This window comes from Ovis canadensis, chromosome 1, assembly GCF_042477335.2.
Source record: "Ovis canadensis isolate MfBH-ARS-UI-01 breed Bighorn chromosome 1, ARS-UI_OviCan_v2, whole genome shotgun sequence".
NCBI lineage: Eukaryota > Metazoa > Chordata > Mammalia > Artiodactyla > Bovidae > Ovis > Ovis canadensis.
The window spans coordinates 26,060,198-26,087,367 of record NC_091245.1 but is presented as its reverse complement, the minus strand read 5'-3'; the positions used below and the strand labels follow the sequence as shown (position 1 = coordinate 26,087,367).

The 27,170-nt window shown below is 38.9% G+C and overlaps 1 protein-coding gene across 2 annotated transcripts in view; it reads left to right on the top strand.

Moving 5' to 3' along the window:
• The window catches only part of FAF1 (Fas associated factor 1), a 487,841-nt gene that overhangs the window by 31,360 nt on the left and 429,311 nt on the right, over positions 1-27,170 (top strand). Inside the window, exon 2 of one of the 2 annotated variants that reach the window (XM_069590953.1) lies at positions 6,634-6,702. The exons of the other annotated variant lie outside the window; for it this stretch is intronic. Within the exon in view, the coding sequence (XP_069447054.1) occupies positions 6,634-6,702 (69 nt within the window). The remainder of the gene's footprint in view (positions 1-6,633; positions 6,703-27,170) is intronic. 2 annotated transcript variants of the gene reach the window in all.

Below are 27,170 nucleotides of genomic sequence, written 5' to 3'. Positions count from 1 at the left end.
AAAGATGGGCTCGATACAGGACAGAAAAGGTATGGACCTAACAGAAGCAGAAGATATTAAGAAGAGGTGGCAAGAATACACAGAAGAACTGTACAAAAAAGATCTTCATGACCCAGATAATCATGATGGTGTGATCACTCACCTAGAGCCAGACATCCTGGAATGTGAAATCAAGTGGGCCTTAGAAAGCATCACGATGAACAAAGCTAGTGGAGGTGATGGAATTCCAGTTGAGCTATTTCAAATCCTGAAAGATGATGCTGTGAAAGTGCTGCACTCAATATGCCAGCACATTTGGAAAACTCAGCAGTGGTCACAGGACTGGAAAAGGTCAGTTTTCATTCCAATCCCAAAGAAAGGCAATGCCAAAGAATGCTCAAACTACCGCACAATTGCACTCATCTCACATACTAGTAAAGTAATGCTCAACATTCTCCAAGCCAGGCTTCAGCAATACATGAACCATGCACTTCCAGATGTTCAAGCTGGATTTAGAAAAGGCAGAGGAACCAGAGATCAAATTGCCAACATCCACTGAATCATCAAAAAAGCAACAGAGTTCCAGAAAAACATCTCTTTCTGCTTTCTTGGCTATGTCAAAGCCTTTGACTGTGTGGATCACAATCAACTGTGGAAAATTCTGAAAGAGATGGGAATACCAGACCACCTGACCTGCCTCTTGAGAAACCTGTATGCAGGTCAGGAAGCAACAGTTAGAACTGGACATGGAACAACAGACTGGTTCCAAATAGGAAAAGGAGTATGTCAAGGCTGTATATTGTCACCCTGCTTATTTAACTTCTATGCAGAGTACATCGTGAGAAACGCTGGGCTGGAAGAAGCACAAGCTGGAATCAGGATTGCCGGGAGAAATATCAATAACCTCAGATATGCAGATGATACCACCCTTATGGCAGAAAGTGAAGAGGAGCTAAAAAGCCTCTTGAAAGTGAAAGAGGAGAGTGAAAAAGTTGGCTTAAAGCTCAACATTCAGGAACCGACAATCATGGTATCTGGTCCCATCACTTAATGGGAAATAGATGGGGAAACAGTGGAAACCATGTCAGACTTTATTTTTTGGGCTCCCAAATCACAGCAGATGGTGATTGCAGCCATGAAATTAAAAGACGCTTACTCCTTGGAAGAAAAGTTATGACCAACCTAGATAGCATATTAAAAAGCAGAGACATTACTTTGCTGACTAAGGTCTGTCTAGTCAAGGCTGTGGTTTTTCCAGTAGTCGTGTATGGATGTGAGAGTTGGACTGTGAAGAAAGCTGAGCGCCGAAGAATTGATGCTTTTGAACTGTGGTGTTGGAGAAGACTCTTGAGAGTCCCTTGGACTGCAATGAGATCCAACCAGTCCATTCTGAAGGAGATCAGTCCTGGGCGTTCTTTGAAAGGAATGATGCTAAAGCTGAAACTCCAGTACTTTGGGCACCTCAAGCGAAGAGTTGACTTATTGGAAAAGACTCTGATGCTGGGAGGGATTGGGGGCAGGAGGAGAAGGGGACGACAGAGGATGAGATGGCTGGATGGCATCACCGACTCGTAGATGTGGGTCTGGGTGAACTCCCGGAGTTGGTGATGGACAGAGAGGTCTGGCGTGCTGTGATTCATGGGGTTGCAAAGTGTTGAACACAAGTGAGTGACTGAACTGAAGTGAACTGAACGACTAATGATGTTGAATATTTTTTCATGTTCTTATTCTCATGTAGAGTTTCATTAGTAAAGTTTCTGTTAAAATCTTTTGCTACTTAAAGATTGTATAAATTGAATTTTAATGATTGAAAATTCTTATATTCTGGTTATTCATCTTCTGTTCCATGTATTTTGCAGATTTTCTCCCAGTGTGTGGCTTGCCTTTTCATTCTCTTAACAGTGGCTTTCAAAGAGCAGTAGTTTTTTCCCCAAAGTTTTTTATTCTTTTTTTGCCTGCACTGTGTGGCTTTCAGAATCCAGTTCCCCAATCAGGGATCAAACCTGGGTCCTCAGCAGTAAAAGTGCTGAGTCCTAATCACTGGACTGCCAGGGAATTTGTGAGCAGTCAGTCAGTTCAGTTGCTCAGCTGTGTCTGACTCTTTGCGATCCTGTGGACTGCAGTTTGCCAGGCTTCCCTGACCATCCATCACCAACTCCCAGAGCTTGCTCAAACTCATGTTCATCGAGTTGGTGATGCCATCCAACCATCTATTCCTCTGTCATCCCCTTTTCTCATGAGTGGTAGTTTTTTTTTTTTTTCAACTTGTTATTGGAGTATAGCTGATTAACAATATTGTGATTGTTTTAGGTGAACAGTGAAGGGGTCAGCCATACATATCCATGTATCCATTCTCTTCCAAATCCCCTCCCATCCAGGCTGCCATATAACTTTGAGCAAAGTTCCCTGTGTTATACAGTAGGTTTTTGTTGCTTATTCATTTTAAATATAGCAGTGTGTATCTATTGATCCCACACTCTGTAACCATCCTTTCCCTCATCCTTCCCCCTGACAACTATAAGTTTGTTCTCATTAAGTCTGTGAGTCTCTTTCTGTTTTGTAAGTTTATTTGTATCATTTCTTTTTAGGTTCCACATATAAAGGATGTCATATGATATTTCTCCTTCTCTGTCTGACTTATTTCACTCAGTATGACAATCTCTAGGTCCATCCATGTTGCTACAAATGACATTGTTTCATTCTTTTTAATGGCTGAGAAAGAATTATATACATGTACCACATCTCTTTTATCCATTCCCCTATTGGTGGACATGTAGGTTCCTTCTATGTCCTGGCTATTGTAATCAGTGCTGCAATGAACATGGGGGTGTATATATCTTTTCGGATCATGGTTTTCTCTGGATATATGCCCAGGAATGGATTGCAGGGTCATATGATAGCTCTGTTTTTAGTTTTTAAGCAACCTCCATACTGTTCTCTGTGTGGCTATACCAATTTACATTCCCACCAGCAGTATAGAAGGGTTCCCTTCTCTCCATACCCTCTCCAGGCTTTATTGTTTGTGAATTTTTTGATGATAGCCTTTCTGGCTGGTGTGAGGTGGTATTTCATTGTCACTTTGATTTGCATTTCTCTGATAATTACTGATATTTGACATCTTCTCATGTGCCTCTTGGCCATCTCTGTGTCTTCTTTGGAGAAATGTCTATTTTGGTCTTTGTGAGTGGTAGTTCTTAATAAAGTCCATTTTATCAGTTTTTTGGATTGTACTTTTGCATTTGTATCTAAATGTCACAAAGATTTCCTTCTATGTTTTCTTCTAGAATAGCATTAGAAATAGAATGAATCATATATGTAATAAATTTCTTTAGTGTCCACATTAAGAAACAGAAAAAAGAAACAGGTAAAATAAATTTAAATGTGTTTTATTCACGCCAATTATTTTTTATAATTTCATTATTTATTTAGGCTGTGCTGGGTCTTTGTTGCTGTGTGGGCTTTGCTCTAGTTACGGGGAGCAGAAGCTACTCTCTCATTGAGGTGCGTGAGCATCTCGTTGCAGTGGCTTCTGTTGTTGTGGAGCACAGGCTCTGGGGCTCATGGGCTTCAGTAGTTGCAGTTCCTAGGCTCTAGAGCACAGATTCAATAGTTGTGTTGTGTGGGCTTAGCTACTTTGCAGCACGTGGAATATTCTCCAACCAGGGATCTAACCCTGTCTCCTCTGTTGGCAGGTGGACTCTTTACCACAGAGCCACCAGGGAAGCCTTTAAGCCAATATACTTTAAATGATATATTTCAACATTTGTTCATTAGAAAAATTATTAATGAGATGCTTTCCATTTTAATCTTTATAAAGTCCTACGCTGGTATGTATTTAACACAACACATCTTAACTCAGTTGAATTACATATCAAGGGCTCACCAGCCATATGTGTGTAGTAGCTACCATATCCAACAGCACAAATTTAGAGGCTTTGTAATTTGGGGTTTTACTTTACATCTGTTATTTATTTATTTATTTAGATATGTATGTATTTGTTTATTTTCCACTGTATTTGTTACTAATATAAAAAAAGTTGATTCATTCTCAGTTCTCCAGTGGCTCTTATTCCTCCCTTTTGCCCATACAACTCCGACCTCTTTCCTTAGGGCCGGTTCAAAACTAAATCTGTTCACTGCCATTTTCATGGAAGACAGCGAGTGCCACGGATGTAGGGAAAGAAGGTTGGGAATGGGCGACAGTACTGTCTACTGCTAAGTCACTTCAGTCGTGTCCAACTCTGTGTGACTCCGTAGACGGCAGCCCACCAGGCTCCCCTGTCCCTGGGATTCTCCAGGCAAGAACACTGGAGTGGGTTGCCATTTCCTCCTCCAATGCGTGAAAGTGAAGTCGCTCACTCGTGTCCGACCCTCAGTGACCCTTCCAGGCTCCTCTGTCCATGGGATTTTCCAGGCAAGAGTACTGGAGTGGGGTGCCAGCAGTACTGTCTAGGTTCTACCCAAAGAGGCCAGGGGGAGATTCACAGAATTCAAGCAGAAGGGCTGGTGACCTCACAGAGATGTAATCTTAAGTAAAATGGGCTGAAGAGGACATAAAAGAAAGAAAGTAATTGAAAGTGAAGACGCTTAGTCGTGTCCGACTCTTCGCGACCCCATGGACTGTAGCCTACTAGGTTTCTCTGTCCATGGGATCTTCCAGGCAAGAGTGCTGGAGTAGGTTGCCATTTCCTTCTCTAGGAGATCTTCCCGACCCAGGGATTCTAACCTGGGTATCAGATGGGCCTACCCTGTGTCCTCTTCAACTTCCCTGGTGGCTCAGATGGTAAAGTGTGTCCCGCATTGTAGGCAGGCGCTTTACTGTCTGAGCCACCAGGGAAGTTGAAGAGGACACAGGGCAGGCCCATCTGATACTTAGAGGACATCTCTTGGGCCTATGTTGGACCCAAAGAAATTGGCACTGGAAGAATGGGGAGGACCAGAAAGGCAGTCTTCTGTAAAGTTTCGTAATTTTTCCATGTTGGGAGGTGGGGAAAGTCTAGACAGTACAATGAATGGCCTCACTCAGTTGGGCAGAAAAGAGTACTATACTATTGAAAGTGACAAAGATTATGTGAACACTGAGAAAGGCTATGAGGGGATGCACAGTTTCACAAAGTATATTGACCAGGGACCATAGTAGTGGGGATCATGCTATTGGTGCAGAAGCTATGAAACTTGAAAACGGAGGTATAGCCTTTCAGGGAGTTATGACTACCAGTCATTCAAACCTGCCCTGGGATTGGACCACCTGGTCAGTTTCACAGAGCCGCTGACACTATTGGGTGTAGGGGTTGTGACATATAAAGAACTTAAAAAACAAGCAGCTAGATGAAGGGAACTGCTCTATGCCTCTCAGGAATTAAGGGCAACCCTGGAGGCTGGGTGGACAGATGAATAAGAAACAGCACCAAAGAAGTTTCCTGTTCAGCAGTCATTGGCTAGGGGGAAGAGGATCCAGGAGGTAGTAGAACAGAGCAAAGATGGGATCCTGAAAATGACTCTGAAGGCTCGATCAGAAGTATGTACACTGCACACCAGTGATGAAACACAACTTTGGACCCCAAATGGGGGAGATGGCCATGGAAGTGGGAGTTACTGACTGGTTGTTGGAACAGCCCCACACTAGCCATCACAGGACCACAGGGAAGTGTATGGCTGGTAGGTTACAGAGGGCTGTGAGAAGGCACAGTCTCACAGAGGAGGTCCACTGATGCCTGGGTGGTAGAAGACAAAGAGGTCAGTCCCCGTATGAACAGTGGACCTCTTTGGCAAAGCGTCAGCAGACAGGGCAGTTGAAACTTGTCTTTCATAACCTGGGGTCCATCCTTGGATGGGCAGGTATTCTTAATAAGACCAGCTCGTGAGACTTTGAGGATTTCTCTGCTTTTTGTAAAAGCCTGCCTGGAGGGATCCCTGCCTGGAGGGATCCCTATGGCCTGGTCCAGGAAAAGGCAGTTCACCCTACCAGCTGTGACCACATGAGCCAAGGCTGTTCACCCTACCAGCTGTGACCACATGGCTTAACCCTTCTCCCTGCCCAGGGAGGAGATGGGAGACTGAGCAATGGTGAAATCATCGTGAAGAGCTGACTTGGAGTCACCAGGGTTTTCACTGCCATGACGGGAGGGCCTCAAAGGCTAGGTAGTCTGATGGGACTTTCAGCCCTCTCGAGTCTCCTCCTGCTCTGGCAATGAGGACTGCTGCTGCTGCTGCTTTCCTTTCAGCATTGTGGTTCTGGCAGTGGCTGCAGTGAGTATTTTGTCTGTTATTATTTTGAGTTAATTTTTGAATAAAGTACGAAGTATGATATGGATCAAAGTTCATTTTTTTAACACATGATTGCTCATCAGAAGCTGCTTAATAGAAGTTGTCCTGGGCCGATAGAGATGTAGTGATCATCCTGGGCTCCAATCAGCATTTAAACATATTTATTACTTTATTGTCTTTTACTCCAGTGTAATGTTAACTTATATTGTAATGAACAATTTTCAAACCGTCTGTGTAAAATGCTTAGAAGTGTTAGGCATATAGTGTCTTGGCTTTGTTTACATACCTGTTCAAACCTAAATTGCACATTATGCTGTTTGTTTCTTTCAATGCTAATTAACCTCTCCATTCTTAAAATTCTATCTAAAATTCTTACTTTGTTTTCAGGCATGTACTGGCATTGAAAACATTGATGAAGCTATTACATTGCTTGAACAAAATAATTGGGACTTAGTGGTAAGTGCTTTTTTCTTTTTTACAGCTTTATTGAGATATACTTGAGAAACAACATTGTGTAAGTGTAAAGTGTACACTGTGATGATTTGATATACATGTATATTGCAAACTGGTTACTACAGTAAGGTTAGTTAGCACATTACTCTTTTAGCAACTTTCATCTATATAATACAGTATTGTTAACTATAGTTACCGTGCTGTACATTGGACCCCCAGAACTGGAAGTTTGTAACCTTTTGACCACCTTTACCCATTCTCCACCCATACCTAGCAACTATCACTTTACTCTGTTTTTATGATTTGGTTTTCTTTGTGGATTACACATATCAGTGAAATCATGCAGTATTTGTCTTTAACTGTCTGACTTATTTCAAGTGCTTTTTTTCTTTATCTGGGCTTCTCTGGTGGCTAGGATGGTGAAGAATCTGCCTGCAGTGCAGGAAACGGGGGTTCGATTCCTGGGTCAGGAAGATCCCCTGGAGTAGGAAATGGCAACCCACTCCAATATTCTTGCCTGGAGAATTCCTTGGACAGAGGAGCCTGGTGGGCTATAGTCCATAGGGTTGCAAAGAGTTGAATACAACTGAGCAACTAACTCTTTATCTTGACAATGAAATTTTATGAATTCTGGAATGTCTTTGGCATTACTTATAGGTGGTTCAGCATATCTATACGTGGTCCATCTATAATTGTAATCTGAATGAGGACAATCTGAATGTCATATATTTAATATGAAGTTCATATTTAGTTCAGTATTAAATTGCTAAATTATTATGAAACCTTAGGTAATTTCAATTATCTTTAAACTTCTCTTACTGTATATTAAGCTACATTTCCCGCTGTAGTATTGCGGTAGAGATGTTTAGAAGGAGAGGGAAGTCAGACTTGTTGAAGGTCTGAATAAATCTACTTGATGTTTCTCCTTCTCTTGGGGTGGAGGTGGGGGGCCTCACTGATGATTACTCTTTTCTAAAGCTATTAAACAAGTGGCATTGTGCTGTGGTTTTCCTTATGAACTTCAGGCAGTTTATTATAGAAATGGTTTAGTTTTTTTTTTTTTTTGGAGAGGGGTTGGGCAGTAACTCAGAAGGCAAGGCCCAGCATAGCATCGCACATTGACAAAATTGTATTTTATTTACAGTTGCAAAGCAAACTAAAAATAATTTGTACAGTAGTATAGGAACAGTGTTGGTTATGTTGGGATGACACATATCTCTCAATGCCTTTGAAATCCTAAAGAAGTCTAAATTAGAATTTTGAAGAAATGTTAATTTTCAAAAGTCAAAACTGAAGGTAATAATAGAGCTGAGATTAGATACATAGCAGCTGTGTTCAAGTCCATACATAGATTTATATAATGAAGTTAATTATCTATGTGTTTTGTATAGATTTACCACTATTAATTTATAAAGGATAAATTAATAATCACATTTTATCCCATCATTTAGAGATAGTTATTGTTTAATTTTTTTGTGTATGTTATTCCAGAATGTTTTATTTTAATCATATGATTTAAATGTTTTTTTTAAAATGCAAATTAGAGTTTTGTACTTCTGTTTTGTAGTCTGAGTTTTTCACTGAATGGACTATCATGAATGTCTTTCTGTTTGAGTAAATGTGACCATTCATCATTCTCTCTTATGTTTAATGTTTGGCTGGTGCTTTATGGTGTTGTTATAGCAGAGTAATTTGACCAATCAGTCTTATGCTATTAGATAGTTAATTTCTGTGATATTTTGGAATTATATATATTAAAGGATATTCTTGTACATTCATCCTTGCATATTTAACCTACTGTTTTCCTGGAAGACAGTGAATAAATTCAATTAATAATTTGAGTTTCTGGGTCAAATTATATACATATTTTTAGGCTTTTGGATAATTATACTACCTTCCAGATTGGTTGCGGTAATTTAAATTTCTACTGACTTACATACATTTTTAGGATTGTCTGTTTTAGGATTATCTTATTTTTTCATGTTTTAGCACTTGTCAAAGTTTATAAATATTTGTATGGTCTGACTTCAAAACCATGCTTTCACCACTGTGATTCTCTTAACAAAGCATAATAGACGTGACATATTCCTGATTTCTATGTGGTGGAAGGGGGAAAGGACAGTAGTTTATTTGAAATAATATCACCAGGTTTCTTGTCTTGAAACTTCTTTTGCAATAGCAAGAACATTGCTTTATTTAGTATTTATAGTTTTAGAGTATCTCTTGGAGAGCCTGGTGCAAATTACTGGTTAAGGTTAAAAATCTCACCAAGCCACTCATGCATGGTACTGGAGTAAAGGGAGGTTGTATATTGGGAGTAATGGACTACAGGTCTTTGAAGTAAGAATTACCGTTTTGGGGGAATGACTATAAATTCTTTCCTTGTCTGCTTCATATTGGTCTGTTTCATTAGTTTTGAAGGTTAAATTCTTACTGAATCTGGATTTTTTCTCAACCCAATAATCTAGAATATTGCAAGAGGAGAATTTTCCCAGGTAGTTAAATAATTGAACGATACAGGTATTCTCCAACTGTGAGATAAAATTTGGAAAAATATTAAAATAGCATTTGGGCTAAAAACACTGATGCTATCTTTCTGCAGAAATGCAATCTCATTCTTTGTTGGGCCCAAACATCCTTTGTTGGGCTATCTTTCACAGTTTTAAACTGGCTTTTTTTTTTGTTTGTTTGTTTTAATGTTTGTCTTAGCTGGCTTTTCTTTGCACATAATCCACTTTCATTCACAGTAAATGATGGCTATGCTGTGTAACTATCTTACTCTGTAAAAGTTCTCATTTACCTTGTTTTTATGTAGAACTCACTTTACATTGTGGTTTTTAAAAAACAAAGTATTTTGAATAATCCATTACTAGTTCAAACTTTCGTTAGAATGATGAAACTTTTTATGTGGTGTTTTATATATCTTGTCTGTGCATTATATTTTGTGTTTTTAAATTATGATTATCACTGCTTTGTATTTTATGGGCCTTGTGGAAGAGTTCACATAGTTTAAGTTTTTACCTTAGGACATGTTTGTATTTCACATTTGCTATACGTATCAGTAAGACATCTCCAGGGTTTTTGTGCATATTTTACTAGAGATGTAGAAAGGAATGTAAGTTAGGCATCACAGTCTGGAATTGTAATGAAATTTATAAAGTCCAGTAACAGAAAACTCATTCTCTTGGTACTGAATACTTACAGTTTACCCAGATTTATGCTCGATACAATGGATGCTTAAAAACATGTTTATGGTGTCTGAAGTGTTGAAATTGATAAGACAGGTGGTCCTTTATACATGCATATTATACTCAGAAATGGGTATAACTTCCTGAAAAAGTAATGATTGCAAATATTGTTGCCATTTTATAGATTTATACATACAAATAAAAAAGAACTTTATATGAAAGCCCAGTCCTAGCAACTTTAGTTATTAGTCACTTTCTCTGATCCTGTACATTATTTTCATTATATAGCTGTCCACAGACCAGTCCTTCCAAACCCAATGTTTTAAGTGCCCTAAATTGACTGCTTATTTTTGGGGCAACTGCATGTTGGCTTATATATGCTAAATTCTGAAAACAAAATAACATCAACTTTAATAATATTGGTAAGCATCTTGAGATACTGATCTACTTGATGTGAGTCCTGTAGTATTACTCCCCATATCTCTGTCTACCTCAGACTTACATTTTTCACGTTGTCCTGCATTTTTAGTTAAGATTAATGTCATTGCAGTGATTCCTTCTTTGCAGACAAGTATTTTCAATGTACATCCAGAAAGGAAGAATTATTAGCAATGAATTAGAATATTTTACCAAAGGATTGCCTTCTTACGTGGAAACATGCTGCATGATCACTGTATATTATAAATTATAAATCTGTGCTCCACTATTGACCCACTGCTCATATTCTGTTTTCAGTATAGAAGATTTTGGGCCAATGAAGAATAGTAGTCTGTGCAGCTTGTGTTTATTTTGAGTAATCAAAATACGAGGCAGCTAACTATCATGGTAAACCTGTTGCATTCATCTTGAATCAAGGGCCCTGACTTTCAAACTTCTTGTTACAATTTTATTCAGTATGGCCTAGGCCAAGTTACTTCTCTCTGAATGTCATATAAAATTAAGGAATTTGTGCATACACACCGAGGAAACCAGAATTGAAAGAGACACATGTACCCCAATGTTCATTGCAGCACTGTTTATAATAGCCAGGACATGGAAACAACCTAGATGTCCATCAGCAGATGAATGGATAAGAAAGCTGTGGTACATATACACAATGGAGTATTACTCAGCCGTTAAAAAGAATTCATTTGAATCAGTTCTGATGAGATGGATGAAACTGGAGCCAATTATACAGAGTGAAGTAAGCCAGAAAGAAAAACACCAATACAGTATACTAACACATATATATGGAATTTAGGAAGATGGCAATGACGACCCTGTATGCAAGTCAGGAAAAAAGACACAGATGTGTATAACGGACTTTTGGACTCAGAGGGAGAGGGAGAGGGTGGGGTGATTTGGGAGAATGGGAATTCTAACATGTATACTATCATGTAAGAATTGAATCGCCAGTCCATGTCTGACGTAGGGTGCAGCATGCTTGGGGCTGGTGCATGGGGATGACCCAGAGAGAAGTTGTGGGGAGGGAGGTGGGAGGGGGGGTCATGTTTGGGAACGCATGTAAGAATTAAAGATTTTAAAATTTAAAAAAAAAAAAATTAAGGAATTTGGACTAATTTATATTCAAGATCTCTGAAACATTAAATATTTATGAAGAGTCTATTTATGTCTTGATTTCTAATATTCTATAAAAACAGTCAATTATGAATTATAGTACAAGTAAATATTTTAATGGAACTTTATAAGTTTGAAACACTTGTGCGTATTATTTTGATTAATCCTTTTAACAGCTTTATGACATAGATGATGGACAAGATGCTGTGCTAGTTATTTCATGGAAGGTCTATACATATGAAACTCCTTCAAAAAATTAATATTTCCACTGAGCTCTAGGAGATCCAGGGGAAGCTATTTGACGTATACTTAATAACCCAATGCTAAGTGAAATAAAGTACAAGTAAACATTAACCTAGCTGTACTACATTTTAAGTACTCCATGCTCTTTGGAAATAATTTTTGAACTTTGCACTCAGTTTCTGCTCTAATTTGCTGCCTGTGCTGACATAGCTGCTTTGTTGAAGAAAGACTCTATTCAGAGTGCTTGTATTTATCTTTAACTACATGTCCCAACTTACGGCAAAAGTGAAACAAATCAGCGTGTCCAGTTTTGGATCATTACTGAATTTCTAATCTTCAAAAATAATTTTGTGTTAATGGAAGTTTATAGTAAAGACAGTAAATCTAAAGAGTCAAAACCCAAGGAAAATTATGCACATAATCTGTCTCATTTTGAGATTCATTGAGGTGCTTTGAGACATTTCCATTCCACCAATTTTCACTTTTGAAGAAATGTGTTTTAATAATTATCCTGAAATGCGATAGAACAATTTCTTCTTCTACGTTACTCAATATGTGGCTATAGAGTTCCTCGAATGTGCATTGCTTTGCTACTTTATACAGTGTTATGAACACCTGCAGTTTTATGAATGAACTAGTCTAACCAGTGATATAATGAGTCTCTGTCATCGTCAGAAAGCAGCCAAGCATTGAGTGCTGGGCTTCATCAATGGCCATTAGACACTGGCTTATATTTGTACAGATCTTTGCTGTGACAGAAGAGATTTTACTGTGAAGGAATACCTCGTCATATCAGTTTCTCCTCCTTTGCTGTAGCCTTCTTTGTTTCCCTTGTTTTATGGGACTATAAGCCCTTTAAAATTCTACAGAAGTTTTCAGTTTCTCACTTTGTAATTTGACCATCATCCACCCACCTCTACCTTCTCTCCTTTTATTGAGGGTCTGCTTTGTGCTAGGTATCGTGTCAGGTGATGTACCTACATTATTTCATTTAATCTTCTCAGCAGGTAGATATTATCTTTAAGGTGGGTAGGTAGATACTATCTTTATTTTATAGATGAGAAACTGAGGCCCAGTGCTTTAAGTAAATTGTTCATGCTCACTTAGCTAATAAGGGGTAAAACTGTGGTTTTGAACTTGGGTTTCCCCTTTAAAATTTTAAAAGCTTTAATATTGTAGTTTTAAGGTTACTAGATTTTCTGTAGTGTGTTAATCTTTTCTGAACTCCTATACTTTTCTTTCTGTCACTCACAGCTTATTTCATGTTGTCAAATGAAAGAGCTTTTGCTATAGTTACATAATGGTAATTTAAATATGTTTATGCTCTGATTTCAAATAGGTTCTAATACTCTGGAGGAAAGGAAATAGGTTTCTTATTAATTTTGTTTTAGCACATGGTAGTTGCTTACTAAAATATTTGACTGATATTATTGTTAACATACTTGTTTTAAGTCTGTTTTCCATTTTCATTATTTGGATATTGGAAAAGTCTTTGCTATTCAGACTTGTGATTCTTATTGCTGTCAGTCTTCCTTATCTGGCAAACATAAGATTTGAGGAAAGAGGGAAAGAGGGAGGCCCAGTTACATAAGGAATACATTGGACTGATTTCATTATCTCACAAATAAAATTTAGATGGTTTTTACCTATTGTGGCTTTTTGAGAAATACTATTCACAAATAAATCCTTTTCTTTGCAAGTTTTTTTCTTGGCATCTCAAAAATAATTTTTTCTCTCCTATTTATTTCTGGTTGTACCATTCTACTGTAAAGGAAGCTCTAATGCAACCTATCTGAAGTTTTCACAGTTCTGTGTGATAAAAGATCACTTCTAAGTAATGTTTAATTAAGTGGGTATGAAAGAATTGTTTTCTGCCTTTCAAAGGAAAACTTGAGTTTTTACGAACATGAAATTCTCAGTTTACAAAACTTACAGTTAATGGTTCGCATTATTAAATCAAAACTGTTTGAGGTCCACATTTTACCCCAGACTGCAAGTTAACTTTCTGCTTATCTCTTTATTGGCTTTTGCTTCATATGTTTACTTTCCCTTTGAATGTAATTTACATAAGCCAGACATCTCCTCTTTTATAAAACCCATTGAAGAATTGATGCTTTTGAACTGTGCTGTTGGAGAAGACTCTTGAGAGTCCCTTGGACTGCAAGGAGATCCAACCAGTCCATTCTGAAGGAGGTCAACCCTGGGATTTCTTTGGAAGGAATGATGCTAAAGCTGAAGCTCCAGTACTTCGGCCACCTCATGCGAAGTGTTGACTCATTGGAAAAGACTCTGATGCTGGGAGGGATTGGAGGCAGGAGGAGAAGGGGACGACCGAGGATGAGATGGCTGGATGGCATCAAGGCCTTGATGGACGTGAGTCTGAGTGAACTCCGGGAGATGGTGATGGACAGGGAGGCCTGGCATGCTGCGATTCATGGGGTCACAAAGAGTCGGACACGACTGAGCCACGACTGAGCGACTGAACTGAACTGAACTGAACTGATGAATGATAAAAGTTCCCAGGGTTTAAGACTTGGTGAGAATGCGATATGTTAATCTCCCAGCAGGAAATGATATGCCCATTGTTAAGTGCAATTTGGAAATGTGGCTTAATATTTATTGATTTCTAGAAGGCAATGGCACTTCACTCCAGTACTCTTGCCTGGAAAATCCCATGGACGGAGGAGCTGATAGGCTGCAGTCCATGGGGTCACTAAGAGTCGGACATGACTGAGCAACGTCACTTTCACTTTTCACTTTCCTGCATTGGAGAAGGAAATGGCAACCCACTCCAGTGTTCTTGCCTGGAGAATCCTAGGGACGGGGGAGCCTTGTGGGCTGCCGTCTATGGGGTTGCACAGAGTCGGACACGACTGAAGCGACTTAGCAGCAGCAGTACTATTTATCTAACCAATGATTTAGAGCACAGGTATACTCTTCAAATGGAACATGTAGTAAGGAGTCCCCTTACTGCTATGAAATTAAGCCAAAGGCTATGACTTGAACATTTAAAAGAAAATAAAAATGTACATGGGTTTGTTTTTAAAGTTGTTCAATTCAATTAGATGTAGTTTGATCTTGATATTTTACAAAGTTTGCTAACTTACAAGTTAACGTCATTTGAAAAATGGGTTTATTTGCAACTGATTGCCTTGATATTATATTTATTTCTATTACTGGAAGTGGTTTAAACAAAATATCATTACAACAAAATAAGTGGTTTAGTGGTTACACCTGTAAATGTGATGACTTGCTGTTCTTTCTGCTGGTTTCAAGGATTAGCTGACATAAATCAGTGTGTGCTTGGAAGGAAAAAGTAATATGGTATTTTAAATTCCTATCTTTAGAACTTTGTATTTATACTGACAATTTTTAAATAAATTGGTACTTAATGGAAGTATAGTTTCTTAAAAAGTTTAGTTGTATTTCTGTCTTTAAGTAAAATTGTGCTTACAATATTCACATAAAAAACATGTATAGTTCCTTTCTATGTATTCTGTGGTTCTCATTTTCTTCATTCGCTCTTACTGATTTTTCTTATTAAACATTTTTTTTTTTGAGGTGAGAATGCTTAAGATCTCCTCTCAACAATTTCACTCTCTTTTAATAATCTATTTTTGGCTTTTGTTGTTTGGTTTAGGTTTTGTTTAACTTGATATTTTAGTAACTTTTTAATTATATTTTTTGGGGTCCTTATTTAATGCTTCTTTCTCTTGTGGGTAGATTTCTCTCAAACACAGACTTGTATGGTTTAAAAAAAATCATAGCCAAGCTTAAACTCTCTCCATAGTAAACAGTGATAAACATAATTTCATAGTTCCTCAGATATTAAGGTACTCTAAGACTGACTATGCTCTGTGTTAGTTAGTCACAGGTTCGATCCCTGAATTGGGAAGTTCCCCTGGAGAAGGAAATGGCAACCCATTCCAATATTCTTGCCTATGAAATCACATGGTCAGAGGAGCCTGGCGGTCACAGTCCATGGGGTTGCAAAAGCGTGGGACATGACTTAGAAACTAAATGATTTCATTATGAATGAGTTTCTATAACTCTGGGGCATGTATACCAACGTGTGTAGGGCATGAGAACATCTGAAAATGCTAAGGACTTACAGAAGAGATGCAGAATAGTGCAGTGTTTTTTATACCCTTCATCAGACTTCTAACATCTTGCATAAACGCAATTGATATAGTACTCTATTTTGGTGCTGTTATACTGTTGATGCAGTACTATTAACTGAACAACAGCCTTTATTTGAATATCACTAGATACTCTCTTAATGTACTTTTTTTGGGTTCAGTATTTGATCTAAATTCCACAATGCATTTAGTTTTCTTGTCTTTCTAGGCCTTTCTAGTCTGTAATCTTTTGTTCATGACCATGACACTTTTGGAGACCATGACATTTCAGATATCATGCAATATATTCTTAAGTTTAGATCTGTATGATGTTTCTCATGATAGACTGAGCTTATACATTCTTGGCAAGAATACCACAGATGTAATTTTGTGCCTTTCTCAGTGCAACAGGAGGTACATGATGTTAATGTGTCTTATTATTGATGGTGTTAACTTTGACACTTGGTTAAGATGATGTCTCCTAGGTTTCTTCACCTTTGTAATTAGTCAGTATCTTGCGAGGAGATACATTGAGACAATACAAATATCTTGTTTTTCACTAAACTTTTGACCACTAGTTTTTTCTCTTCTGTTGATTTATTGTAATCTCTCTTCTGAAATTGTTTTTCAGTAGTTGTTCTAGGTTTTAAAATACAGGTCACCAAAATCTACATTTAAATAATAAGATATTGCTTCATATGTAGTGTGATGGTCCTATACCACTGTATTTCCAATTCTTCTCACCTATTTTTTGTACTGTTGTTCTCATATATTTTTGGGCTTCCCTTGTGGCCTGCCTGCAATGTGAAAGACCTGGGTTTGATCCCTGGGTTGGGAAGAGCCCCTGGAGGAGGGAAAGGCTACCCACTCCAGTAGTCTGACCTGGAGAATTCCATGGACTGTTTAGTCCATGGGGGTCACAAGAGTCGGACATGACTGAGTGACTTTCACTTTCTCATATATTTTAGTTTTGCATATGCTATAACACATAATATGTTGCTACTATTTTTCTTCAGATAATTATCTTTTAGAGCAATAAAATATAAAGAAAAATAATTAAATTTTAATTGGATTTGTTTTATTTCTTTCTGTATGTTTAAGTTTTTGTCTGGTATCATACTTCTGCCTGAACTACTTCCTTTATTTCTTGTAGTGTGGGTTTGCTGGCTGTACATTGTCGTAAGTTTTTTTAGTCTGAGAAAGTCTTTGTTTTGTCTCCAGCTTTGAAAGATTCTTTCAGTGGGTATGGAATTCTGGACTGAAAGTTTTTTTTTCCCTTACCCTCTACCTTTTTAAAGATGCCATGCTGTTTGTTATCTTCTAGTTTGCTTGGTCTCTGGAGAGAAGTCCATTGCTATTTTTATAGTCGTTCCTTGTATGTAATATCTTTTTCCTCTCCTATGGCTCTCAAGGTTTTCTTTTTGTTTTTCACCAGTTTGACGATGATCTACCCAAGGGTGTGTGTGTGTGTGTGTGTGTGTGTGTGTGTGTGTGTAGTGTTTGTAATCCAGCTTGATGTTCTTAGATCTGTGACTTTGAAGATTCTTTTTTCTTTTTGAGACTAAATTCGTCTAACAGAAAGTATATAGTTGATGGTATATGCTGTATTCACAGTGTTGTGCAACCACCAGCTCTCTTTAGTTGGTGTTGAAAATTCTTGGATATTATGTTTCCTGCTCTTTTCTTTCCTCTCTTCTCCTTCTGTGTTGCATATATTAAATAGTGTGGTTTGGTGTTCTACACATCTTTAATGCCCTGTCTTTTTTCTTTTTTTTCCCTATATGTTTTAATTTGAGTAGTTTCTCTAGACCTGTCTCCAAGTTCATTGATTCTTTCCTTGTGTCAATTTTACTGATAAGCTTGTTGAAGATATTCTTCATCTGTTACTGTATTTTTTTTTAAATTTCTAACATAGCCTCTTCTAAATCTCTCCCTTTTTAACCCTCCCAAATATATTTTCATGTGATCTTATATGTTGTCCATTTTTCCCATTAAAGCCTTTAATATTTTGATCATAGGCATTTAAATTCCCTGTCAATTTTAGTATCCTGTCTAAGTAGGTTTCTCATGATTGCTTGTCGCTTGCAAATATGCTTTACATGGCCTTTTGGTATGCTTTGCAATTTTTATCAAAAGCTGGACGTTTTATGTAGGATAGTAGTTGTTCAGTTTTGTCCAGCTCTTTATGACACCATGGACTACAGCATGCCAGACTTCCCTGTCCTTTACCATCTCCCAGGGCTTGCTGAAACTCATGTCCATCGAGTCGATGATGCCATCCAACCATCTCATCCTTTGTTGTCCCCTCCTCCTCCTGTCTTCAATCTTGTACAGCATCAGGGTCTTTTCCAGCGAGTCAGTTCTTCATATCAGGTGGCCAAAGTATTGGAGCTTCAGCTTCAGCATCAGTCCTTCCAGTGAATATTTAGGATTGATTTCCTTTGGAATTCCTTGCAGTCAAAGGGACTCTCAAGAATTTTCTCTAAGACTCCAGCCACAGTTCAAAAGCATCAGTTCTTTGATACTCAGCCTTCCTTATTGTTTAGCTCTCACACCTGTACGTAACTGCTTGAAAAACCATAGCTTTGACTATAAGGACCTTTGTTGGCAAAGTGATGTCTCTGCTTTTTAGTACATTGTCTAGATTTGTCATAGCTTTTCTTCAAGGAGCAAGCGTCTTTTAATTTCATGGCTGCTGTCACCATCTGCAGTGATTTTACCCATCTATTTGCTATGAAGTGATTGAACTGGATGCTATGATCTTAGTTTTTTAATGCTCAGTTTTAAGCCAGCATTTTCACTCTCTTCTTTCACTTTCTTCAAGAGGCTTTTTAGTTCTTCTTCACTTTATGCCATAGAATAGTGTCATCTGCATATCTGAGGTTATTGATATTTGTTCTGGCAATCTTGATTCCAGCTTGTGCTTCATCCAGCCCAGCATTTTGCATGATGTACTATGCATAGAAGTTAAATAAGCAGGGTGACACTATATAGCCTTGATGTATTCCTTTCACAATTTTGAACCAGTCCATTGTTCCATGTCTGGTAATAACTGTTGCTCCTTGACCTGCGTACAGCTTTCTCAGTAGGCAGTTAAGGTGGCCTGGTATTCCCGTCTGTTGAAGAATTTTCCATACTTGGTTGTGATCCACATAGTCAAAGGCTTTAGTGTAGTCAGTGAAACAGAACTAGATGTTTTTCTGGAATTCTCTTGCTTTTTAAATGATCCACTGGATGTTGGCAATTTGATTTCTGGTTCCTCTGCCTTTTCTAAATCCAGCTTGAACATCTGAAAGTTCTCAGTTCACATACTGTTGAAACCTAGCTTGGAGAATTTTGAGCATTACTTTGCTAGCATGTGAAATGATTGTAGTTGTGCGGTAGTTTAAACATTCTTTGACACTGCCTTTCTTTGGGATTGAAATGAAAGCTGGCCTTTTCCAGTCCTTTGGCCACTCCTGAGTTTTCCCAGTGTGCTGGCATATTGAGTGCAGCACTTTCACAGCATCATCTTTTAGGATTTGAAACAGCTCAACTGTAAATCCATCACCTCCATTAGCTTTGTTCTTAGTGATGCTTCCTAAGGCCCACTTGATTTCGCCCTTCAGGATGTCTGGCTCTAGGTGAGTGATCACACCATCGTGGTGTGATCTATTTTGTATAGTTCTCCTGTGTATTGTGGCTCAGACGGTAAAGCATCTGCCTGCAATGTGGGAGACCTGGGTTCGATTCCTGGGTTGGGAAGATTCCTTGGAGGAGGAAATGGCAATCCACTCCAGCACTCTTGCCTGGAAAATCCCATGGATGGAGGAGCCTGATAGGCTACAGTCCATGGGGTCGCAAAGAGTCGGACATGACTGAGTGACTTCACTTTCTGTATATTCTTGCCCCTTGTTCTTAATCACTTCTTTTTCTGTTAGGTCCATACCATTTCTGTCCTTTATTGTGCCCATCTTTGGATGAAATATTCCTTTGGTATCCCTAATTTTCTTGAAGAGATCTCTAGTCTTTCCCATTCTATTGTTTTCCTCTGTTTCTTTGCATTAATCACTTAGGAACATTTTTGTTTTTTTAATCTCTTCTTGCTATTCTTTGGAACTCTACATTCATATGGTTATATCTTTTCTTTTCTCCTTTGCCTTTTGCTTTTCTTCTTTTCTCAGCTATTTGTAAGGCCTCCTCAGACAACCATTTGTCCTTTTGCATTTCTTTTTCTTCAGGATGGTTTTGATGACCACCTCCTGTATAATGTTACAAAACTCCATCCATAGTTCTTCAGGCAGTCTATTAGATCTAATCCCTTGACTCTATTTGTCACTTCCACTGTATTATTGTAAGGGATTTGATTTAGGTCATACCTGATTGGTCTAGTGGTTTTCCTTACCCTCTTCCATTTAAGTGTGTGTTTGGCAATAAGGAGTACATGATCTGAGCCACAGTCAGCTCCTGGTCTTGTTTTTGCTGATTGTATGTAGTTTCTCAATCTTTGGCTGCAAATAATATAATCAGTCTGACTTTGGTATTGACCATCTGGTGATGTCCATGTATATAGTTGATTTTCATGTTGTTGGGAGTATTTGTTATGACCAGTGCATTCTCTTGGCAAAACTGTTAGCCTTAGCCCTGCCTCATTTGTATTTCAAGACCAAACTTGTCAAGAGGTATCTCTTGACTTTCTACTTTTGCATTCTAGTCCCCTGTTATGAAAGGACATCTTTTTTTGGTGTTAGTTCTAGAAGGTCTGTAGGTCATCATAGAACCAGTCAACTTCAGCTTCTTTGGTATTATTGGTAGGGGCATAGACTTGGATTTCTATGATGTCGAATGATTTGCCTTGAAAACAAACAGATCATTCTGTTTTGAAATTGCAGCTGAGTACTGCATTTTGGACTCTTGTTAACCATAAGGGCTACTTAGTTACTTCTAAGGGATTCTTGCCCACAGGAGTAGATATAATGGTCATCTGAATCAAATTCATCCTTTCTGGTCCATTTTAGTTTACTGATTCCTAAAATGTTGATGTTTATTCTTGCCATCTCCCGTTTGAACATTCCAATTTGCCTTGATTCATGGACCTAATACTCCAGGTTCCTACGTAGAATTATTCTTTACAACATCAGACTTTACTTTCATGACCAGACACATCCATAACTGGGTGTTGTTTTTGCTTTGGCTCAGCCTCTTCATACCTTCTGGAGCTATTTCTCTGCTCTTCTCCAGTAGCGTATTGAGCAGCTGCCGACCTGGGGAGTTAATCTTTCAATGTCATACCTTTTTGCCTTTTCATACTGTTCATGGGGTTCTCAAGGCAAGAATACTGAAGTGGTTTGCCATTCCCTTCTCCACTGGACCATGTTTTGTCAGAACATTCCACCATGGCCCATCCATCTTGGGTGGCCCTACACTGCATGGCTCATAGTTTCATTGAGGCTGTGGTCCATGTGATCAGTTTGGTTAGTTTTCTGTGATTGTGGTTTTCATCCTGTCTGCCCTCTAATGGATGAGGATAAGAGGCTTGTGCAAGCTTCCTGATGAGAGGGACTGGCTGTGGCAAAAACTGGGTCTTGCTCTCGTTGGTGAGGCCATGCTCAGTAAGTCTTTAATCCAATTTTCTGCTGATGAGTGGAGCTGTGTTCCCTCCCTGTAGTTTGGCCTGAGGCCAAACTGTAGTAGGGGTTGGTGGTAATGTGACCTCCTTCAAAAGGACTTAGGCCAGCATGTTGCAGCTCCTAGGACTGTTGTAGTCAATGCCACTGACCCTGCAGCACGCCACTGTCAACCCCCACCTCCACTGGAGATTCCATGACACTCACAGGCAAGTCTGGCTCAGTCTCGGTGGCATCACTGCTCCTTTCTCCTGGGTCCTGGTGCACACAAGGTTTTGTTGTGCCTTACAAGGGTCTGTTTCCCCAGTCCTCTGGTCGTTCTGTAATCAAATCCCACTGGCCTTCAAAGTCAGTTTCCCTGGGATTTCTCAGTCCCTTTGCCAGATCACCAAGGCTGTGAAATCTCTTGCGGACCCTAGAACTTTTAAAGCAGTGCAAGAACTTCTTTGGTATAATTGTTCTCCAGTTTGTGGGTCATCTGCTCAGGGTCTCTATAGTTTGGCTAATGGCGACTTTCTTCAAAAGGACTTAGGCCAACACACCATGGCTCCCAGGACTGCTGTAGTCAGTACCATTGACCCCATGGCAGGCCACTGCTGACCCATGCGTATGCAGGAGACCCTCAAACACTCAAAGGGAGGTCTGGCTCAGTCTCTTGTGGACGTCACTGCTTCTTTCCCTGAGTTCTGGTGCACACAAGGTTTTGCTTGTGCCCACTGAGTATGAAGTTTGATTCTAAACTTGATTATGCCCCTCCTATCATTTTGTTGGGACTTTTCCTTTGTGCTTGGACGTGGGGTATCTTTTTTTGGTGGGATCCAACATTCTTCTGTTGATGGTTGTTCTGCAGCTAGTTGAGATTTTGGTGTTCTCACAGGAGAACATGAGCACACGTCCTTCAACTCTGCATAACTTATTGCTAGGATAGTAGAGACTAAGGTAAATCTTGGGTTAGCCACAAAGTTCTTTCGGGATGTTATGGAAGAACCCAAATAAAGTTAATGGCCAACCCAGTATTTTATGTCTGGAAATTGACATGCCTTTCTTTATGCTAAGACTTTAGTGCAGGTGTTTGAATTGATCTGATTTTGATTTGGGTTGTGCTTGAGACTCATTTCTCCAATGGCTTTTGCTCAGTATACCAAGGCCTTCAAATTCTTCTCCTGTGGACTTAACTGGTGGTCCGGTGGCTAAAACTCTTGTGCTGCCATTGCAGTGGACCCAGGTTTGACTCCTGATCGGGAAACTAGATCTCACAGGCTTCAGCAAAGATTGAAGAGCCTGTGTGCCACAACTAACCTGGTGTGGCCAAATAAATAAATATTAAAAACAAAACAAAACAAACTTCTCCTGACACATAGTGTTTAGGGTGTCAACTGATTTGGTAGAGATTTTTTTTTGGGGGGCTATGCAGCTTGTGGGATATTAGTTCCCAAGCAGGGCTTAAATCCAGGCCCTCGGCAGTGAGAGTGTGGAGTCCTAACCACTAGTCCACCAGAGAGTTCTGATTTTTTTTTTTTTAATGCTCACTTTGCCCTTAATTTTTGGTTTTTAATCTGAGCTGTGCTTCAGTTCAGTTCAGTGGCTCAGTTGTGTCCGACTCTTTGCGACACCATGAACTGTAGCACGCCAGGACTCCCTGTCCATCACCAACTCCTGGAGTTTACCCAAACTCATGCCCATTGAGTTGGTGATGCCATCCAACCATCTCATCCTCTGTTGTCTCCTTCTCCTCCTGCCTTCAATCTTTCCAGGCATCAGGGTATTTTCAAATGGGTCAGCTCTTTGCATCAGGTGGCCACAGTATTGGAGTTTCAGCTTCAACATCAGTCCCTCCAGTGAACACACAGGACTGATCTCCTTTAGGATGGACTGGTTGGATCTCCTTGCAGTCCAAGGAACTCTCAAGAGTCTTCTCTAACACCACAGTTCAAAAGCATCAATTCTTTGGCACTCAGCTTTCTTTGTAGTCCAATTCTCACATCTATACATGACTACTGGTAAAACCATAGCCTTGACTAGGCGGACCTTTGTTGACAAAGTTAAGTGTCTGCTTTTTAATATGCTGTCTAGGTTGGTCATAGCTTTCCTTCCAAGGAGTAAGTGTCTTTTAATTTCATGGCTGCCATCACCATCTGCAGTGATTTTGGAGCCCCCCAAAATAAAGTCAACCACTGTTTCCACTGTCCCTCCATCTATTTCCCATGAAGTGATGGGACCAGATGCCATGATCTTAGTTTTCTGAATGTTGAGCTTTAAGCCAACTTTTTTGCTCTCTTTCACTTTCATCAAAAGGCTCTTTAGTTCTTCACTTTCTGCCATAACGATGGTGTCATCTGCATATCTGAGGTTATTGATGTTTCTCTCAGCAGTTTTGATTCCAGCTTGTGCTTCATCCAGCCCAGTGTTTCTCATGATGTACTCTGCATAGAAGTTAAATAAGCAGGGTGACAATACACAGCCTTGACATACTCCTTTTCCTGTTTGGAACCAATCTGTTGTTCCATGTCCAGTTCTAACTGTTGCTTCCTGACCTGCATACAGGTTTCTCAAGAGGCAGGTCAGGTGGTCTGGTATTCCCATCTCTTTCAGAATTTTCCACAGTTTATTGTGATCCACACAGTCAAAGGCTTTGGCATAGTCAAGAAAGCAGAAAGAGATGTTTTTCTGGAACTCTTGCTTTTTTGATGATCCAGCGGATGTTGGCAATTTGATCTCTGGTTCCTCTGCCTTTTCTAAAACCAGCTTGAACATCTGGAAGTTCACGGTTCACGTATTGCTAAAGCCTGGCTTGGAGAATTTTGAGCATCACTTTACTAGCATGTGAGATGAGTGCAAGTGTGCGATAGTTTGAGCATTCTTTGGCATTGCCCTTCTTTGGGATTGGAATGAAAACTGACCTTTTCCAGTCCTGTGGCCACTGCTGAGTTTTCCAAATTTGCTGTCATATTGAGTGCAGCAGTTTCACAGCATCATCTTTTAGAGAGGATGTATCTCTTGCAAGTTGCCTGTTACTCTGCTAGCTATCTGACTATGGGAACTGGAGGGGCATTTTCTGTTTTTGATAATATTTCAGGCTTCTGCAGGCATTGAGTCCCTGGTCCTTGGATATGTTGTCTTTGCAAAGCTCATGTCTCTCTCTGTATGTAGTTGTGAGCCCAGCATGTTTTCCTGCTCCTCTTCCTGGGGCAGAGGAGTTTTTCCCTTTTCTACTTGGACATCACAAGTGCACCAAGATGACGACGGTTGTTGCCCTTCCCCTCTCAGATTAAGGCTTTTGTTTTGTGAAGGAGATACCAGAGTCCTGGTAGAGTTTTGTGCCCCTCTCATTGCGCCCTCTTTCTTTATTCTGCACCATAATAGAGTTCCCGAGGACTTTGCCATTTATTTATTTTATTCCTCCTCTTTTTTTTTTCTCTTTCTGTGAGCACTTTGTGGTGTTGATGGAGTGAAAGCCTGCATACCCCTTCCCTATACTTGTCTTAACTTTCTCACCATTACATTGTTAGCCTCTACTAATTTGTCAGTCATCCTAGTGTAACTTTTACTTTAGTAAGCCAGTGCTCGCATTTTGTCTGTCTCTGACAGGGTTAACCTGTCTTAGATTTTGGGCCAATTTTTTGTGTTGTGATCTTACTTTCTGATGGGTTTCAGAAAAGTCATGTACATATGCTCTTGCTCTTCCCATTATAAGGCTGGAAAGAAAGAAAAGAAGGTGAAGTCACTCAGTCGTGTCCTACTCTTTGCGACCCCATGGACTGTAGCCTACCATGCTCCTCCATCCATGGGATTCTCCAGGCAAGAGTACTGGAGTGGGTGCCATTTCCTTCTCCAGGAGTTCTTCCCGACCCAGGGATGGAACCCGGGTCTCCTGCATTGTAGGCAGATGCTTTACCATCTGAGCTACCAGGAAAGTCCTTTATAAGGTGATTACCTTTTATAAGGTCATCCAAGTATTAATGACATATTCATAGTACAAATGATTCACATGTTTATCATATACATTTAAATACATATATGGCTGAAAATGTTTTTATGAGTAATGCAGTACTTACGTTCCCACTAATGGTAGAGAATAGACCTTGTAATCAGATTCCAGCAAAAGTAATAGCTTGCATGTCTGATCCATGGTAAGATATCCATATTTAGGTTGGAAACAGTATACTTTCCAGTTGTCTAATGATTCATTGTCATTACCTTGAGAAATCACTGTAATTTCAGTTTGTATTTCTTTCCAGACAAAGGTTTAATAGATGGTTTCAAAATTTTCAAATGCAGAGTCCTTTCTGTTTTCTTTTTTTGTTTTGGTAGTAACTTCTAGTTCCATTTTGTTGCATTCAGAGAGTATCAGCTTATGATGTTTCTATTTTGTGTCTGATATGTGTCTTATGATCTCACATATAATTGATTTTTCTGTATGTGTCTTTGGCTTTTGAGACAAGGTGTCTTCTGTGTTATAAAATGTAGAGTTCAGGGTAGATATCCATAAGATGTTCTACCTTCTTTCGTCAGTTTGCTGTGTCTTTTATTGAGAGTAGTGAGTGTATTTAGCCTCATTATTTAGTATATTTTTGTCTTTTAAAATCTCCTATAGTTTTTCCTTCATGAAATTGATTGCTTTATTTCATGCATACATATTCATAAGAGTAATATATTTTGTTGTGAAATATGGCTTTAAGCATTAGAAAGTGACCTTTCACATATAATGCTTTGGGCCTAACTTCTGTTTTGTCTGATACCAGCAGGCTACCCCTACTCTCTTTGTTTCCATTAACCTGATATTTTAATTTTATTTTTAATCATTACCTTGTTTTAGTTGTAATTCTTATATATAGCATATAGTTGAGTCTTGTTTCATGAGCTGAACTGAAAATGTTTTTCTTTTGATAATTTAGTCCATTCATATTCACTAAATATAATTGATGTGTTTGATCAGTGCTGTTACAATATTTTGTAATCTTGCATACTTTGTTGTATTTGCTATGCTTTCTGTGAAATACTATGTGATTTATCAATTTTCAAGTACTCTGTCAGCCTACCTTTGCCTTTATAGCAATCAATATACTTATTGTATTTTCCTTTCCCTCACCCTTCTTTCATTTAAAAATTGCATTATTTATACTTTTTAAGAACATGAAGATTTATCTGTTTGCCTTTCAACTTGCATCCCACCTTTGTTTTAGTGGTATATATTTATTTGTATTTAAAAATACCCACATATTTAAAAAATACTTATTGTTGATCCTTTTACTGAAAGTTTCTTAGTCATCAGTTGGATGCTCTTTCTCTAGTAGACTTATCAAGAAGGTCTGATTGAAGCGTAATTCCTTAAGTTCCTGTATTATTGAAAACAATTTTTCTGTCACCCTGAAATTTGACAGATAGCTTTTCTGTGTATAAAGATCTTTGGTTCATCCCCCACCCACCCTAATATTGCTTCATTATTGCTTTGTTTTATATATTGTAGACTCTGATGCTACTCGTACTCTTTGCCTTTGTAAATTATTGATCTTTTCCTGGAGGCCTTGAGGAGCTTATTTTTGAAATTTAGTAGTTTTAGTAGAATATGTCTCAGAGACATTATGAATTTTTCTGAGGCATCCAGTGAGCTATTCAAGATATAGATTCTTGTCTTTATTGTATTTCTGGAAAGCTTTCCTAGATTATTAAGTGGGTTCAGTCATGTCTGGCTCTCTGCGACCCTGGACTGTAGCCTGCCAGGCTTCTCTGTCCATGGGATTTTCCAGACAAGAATACTG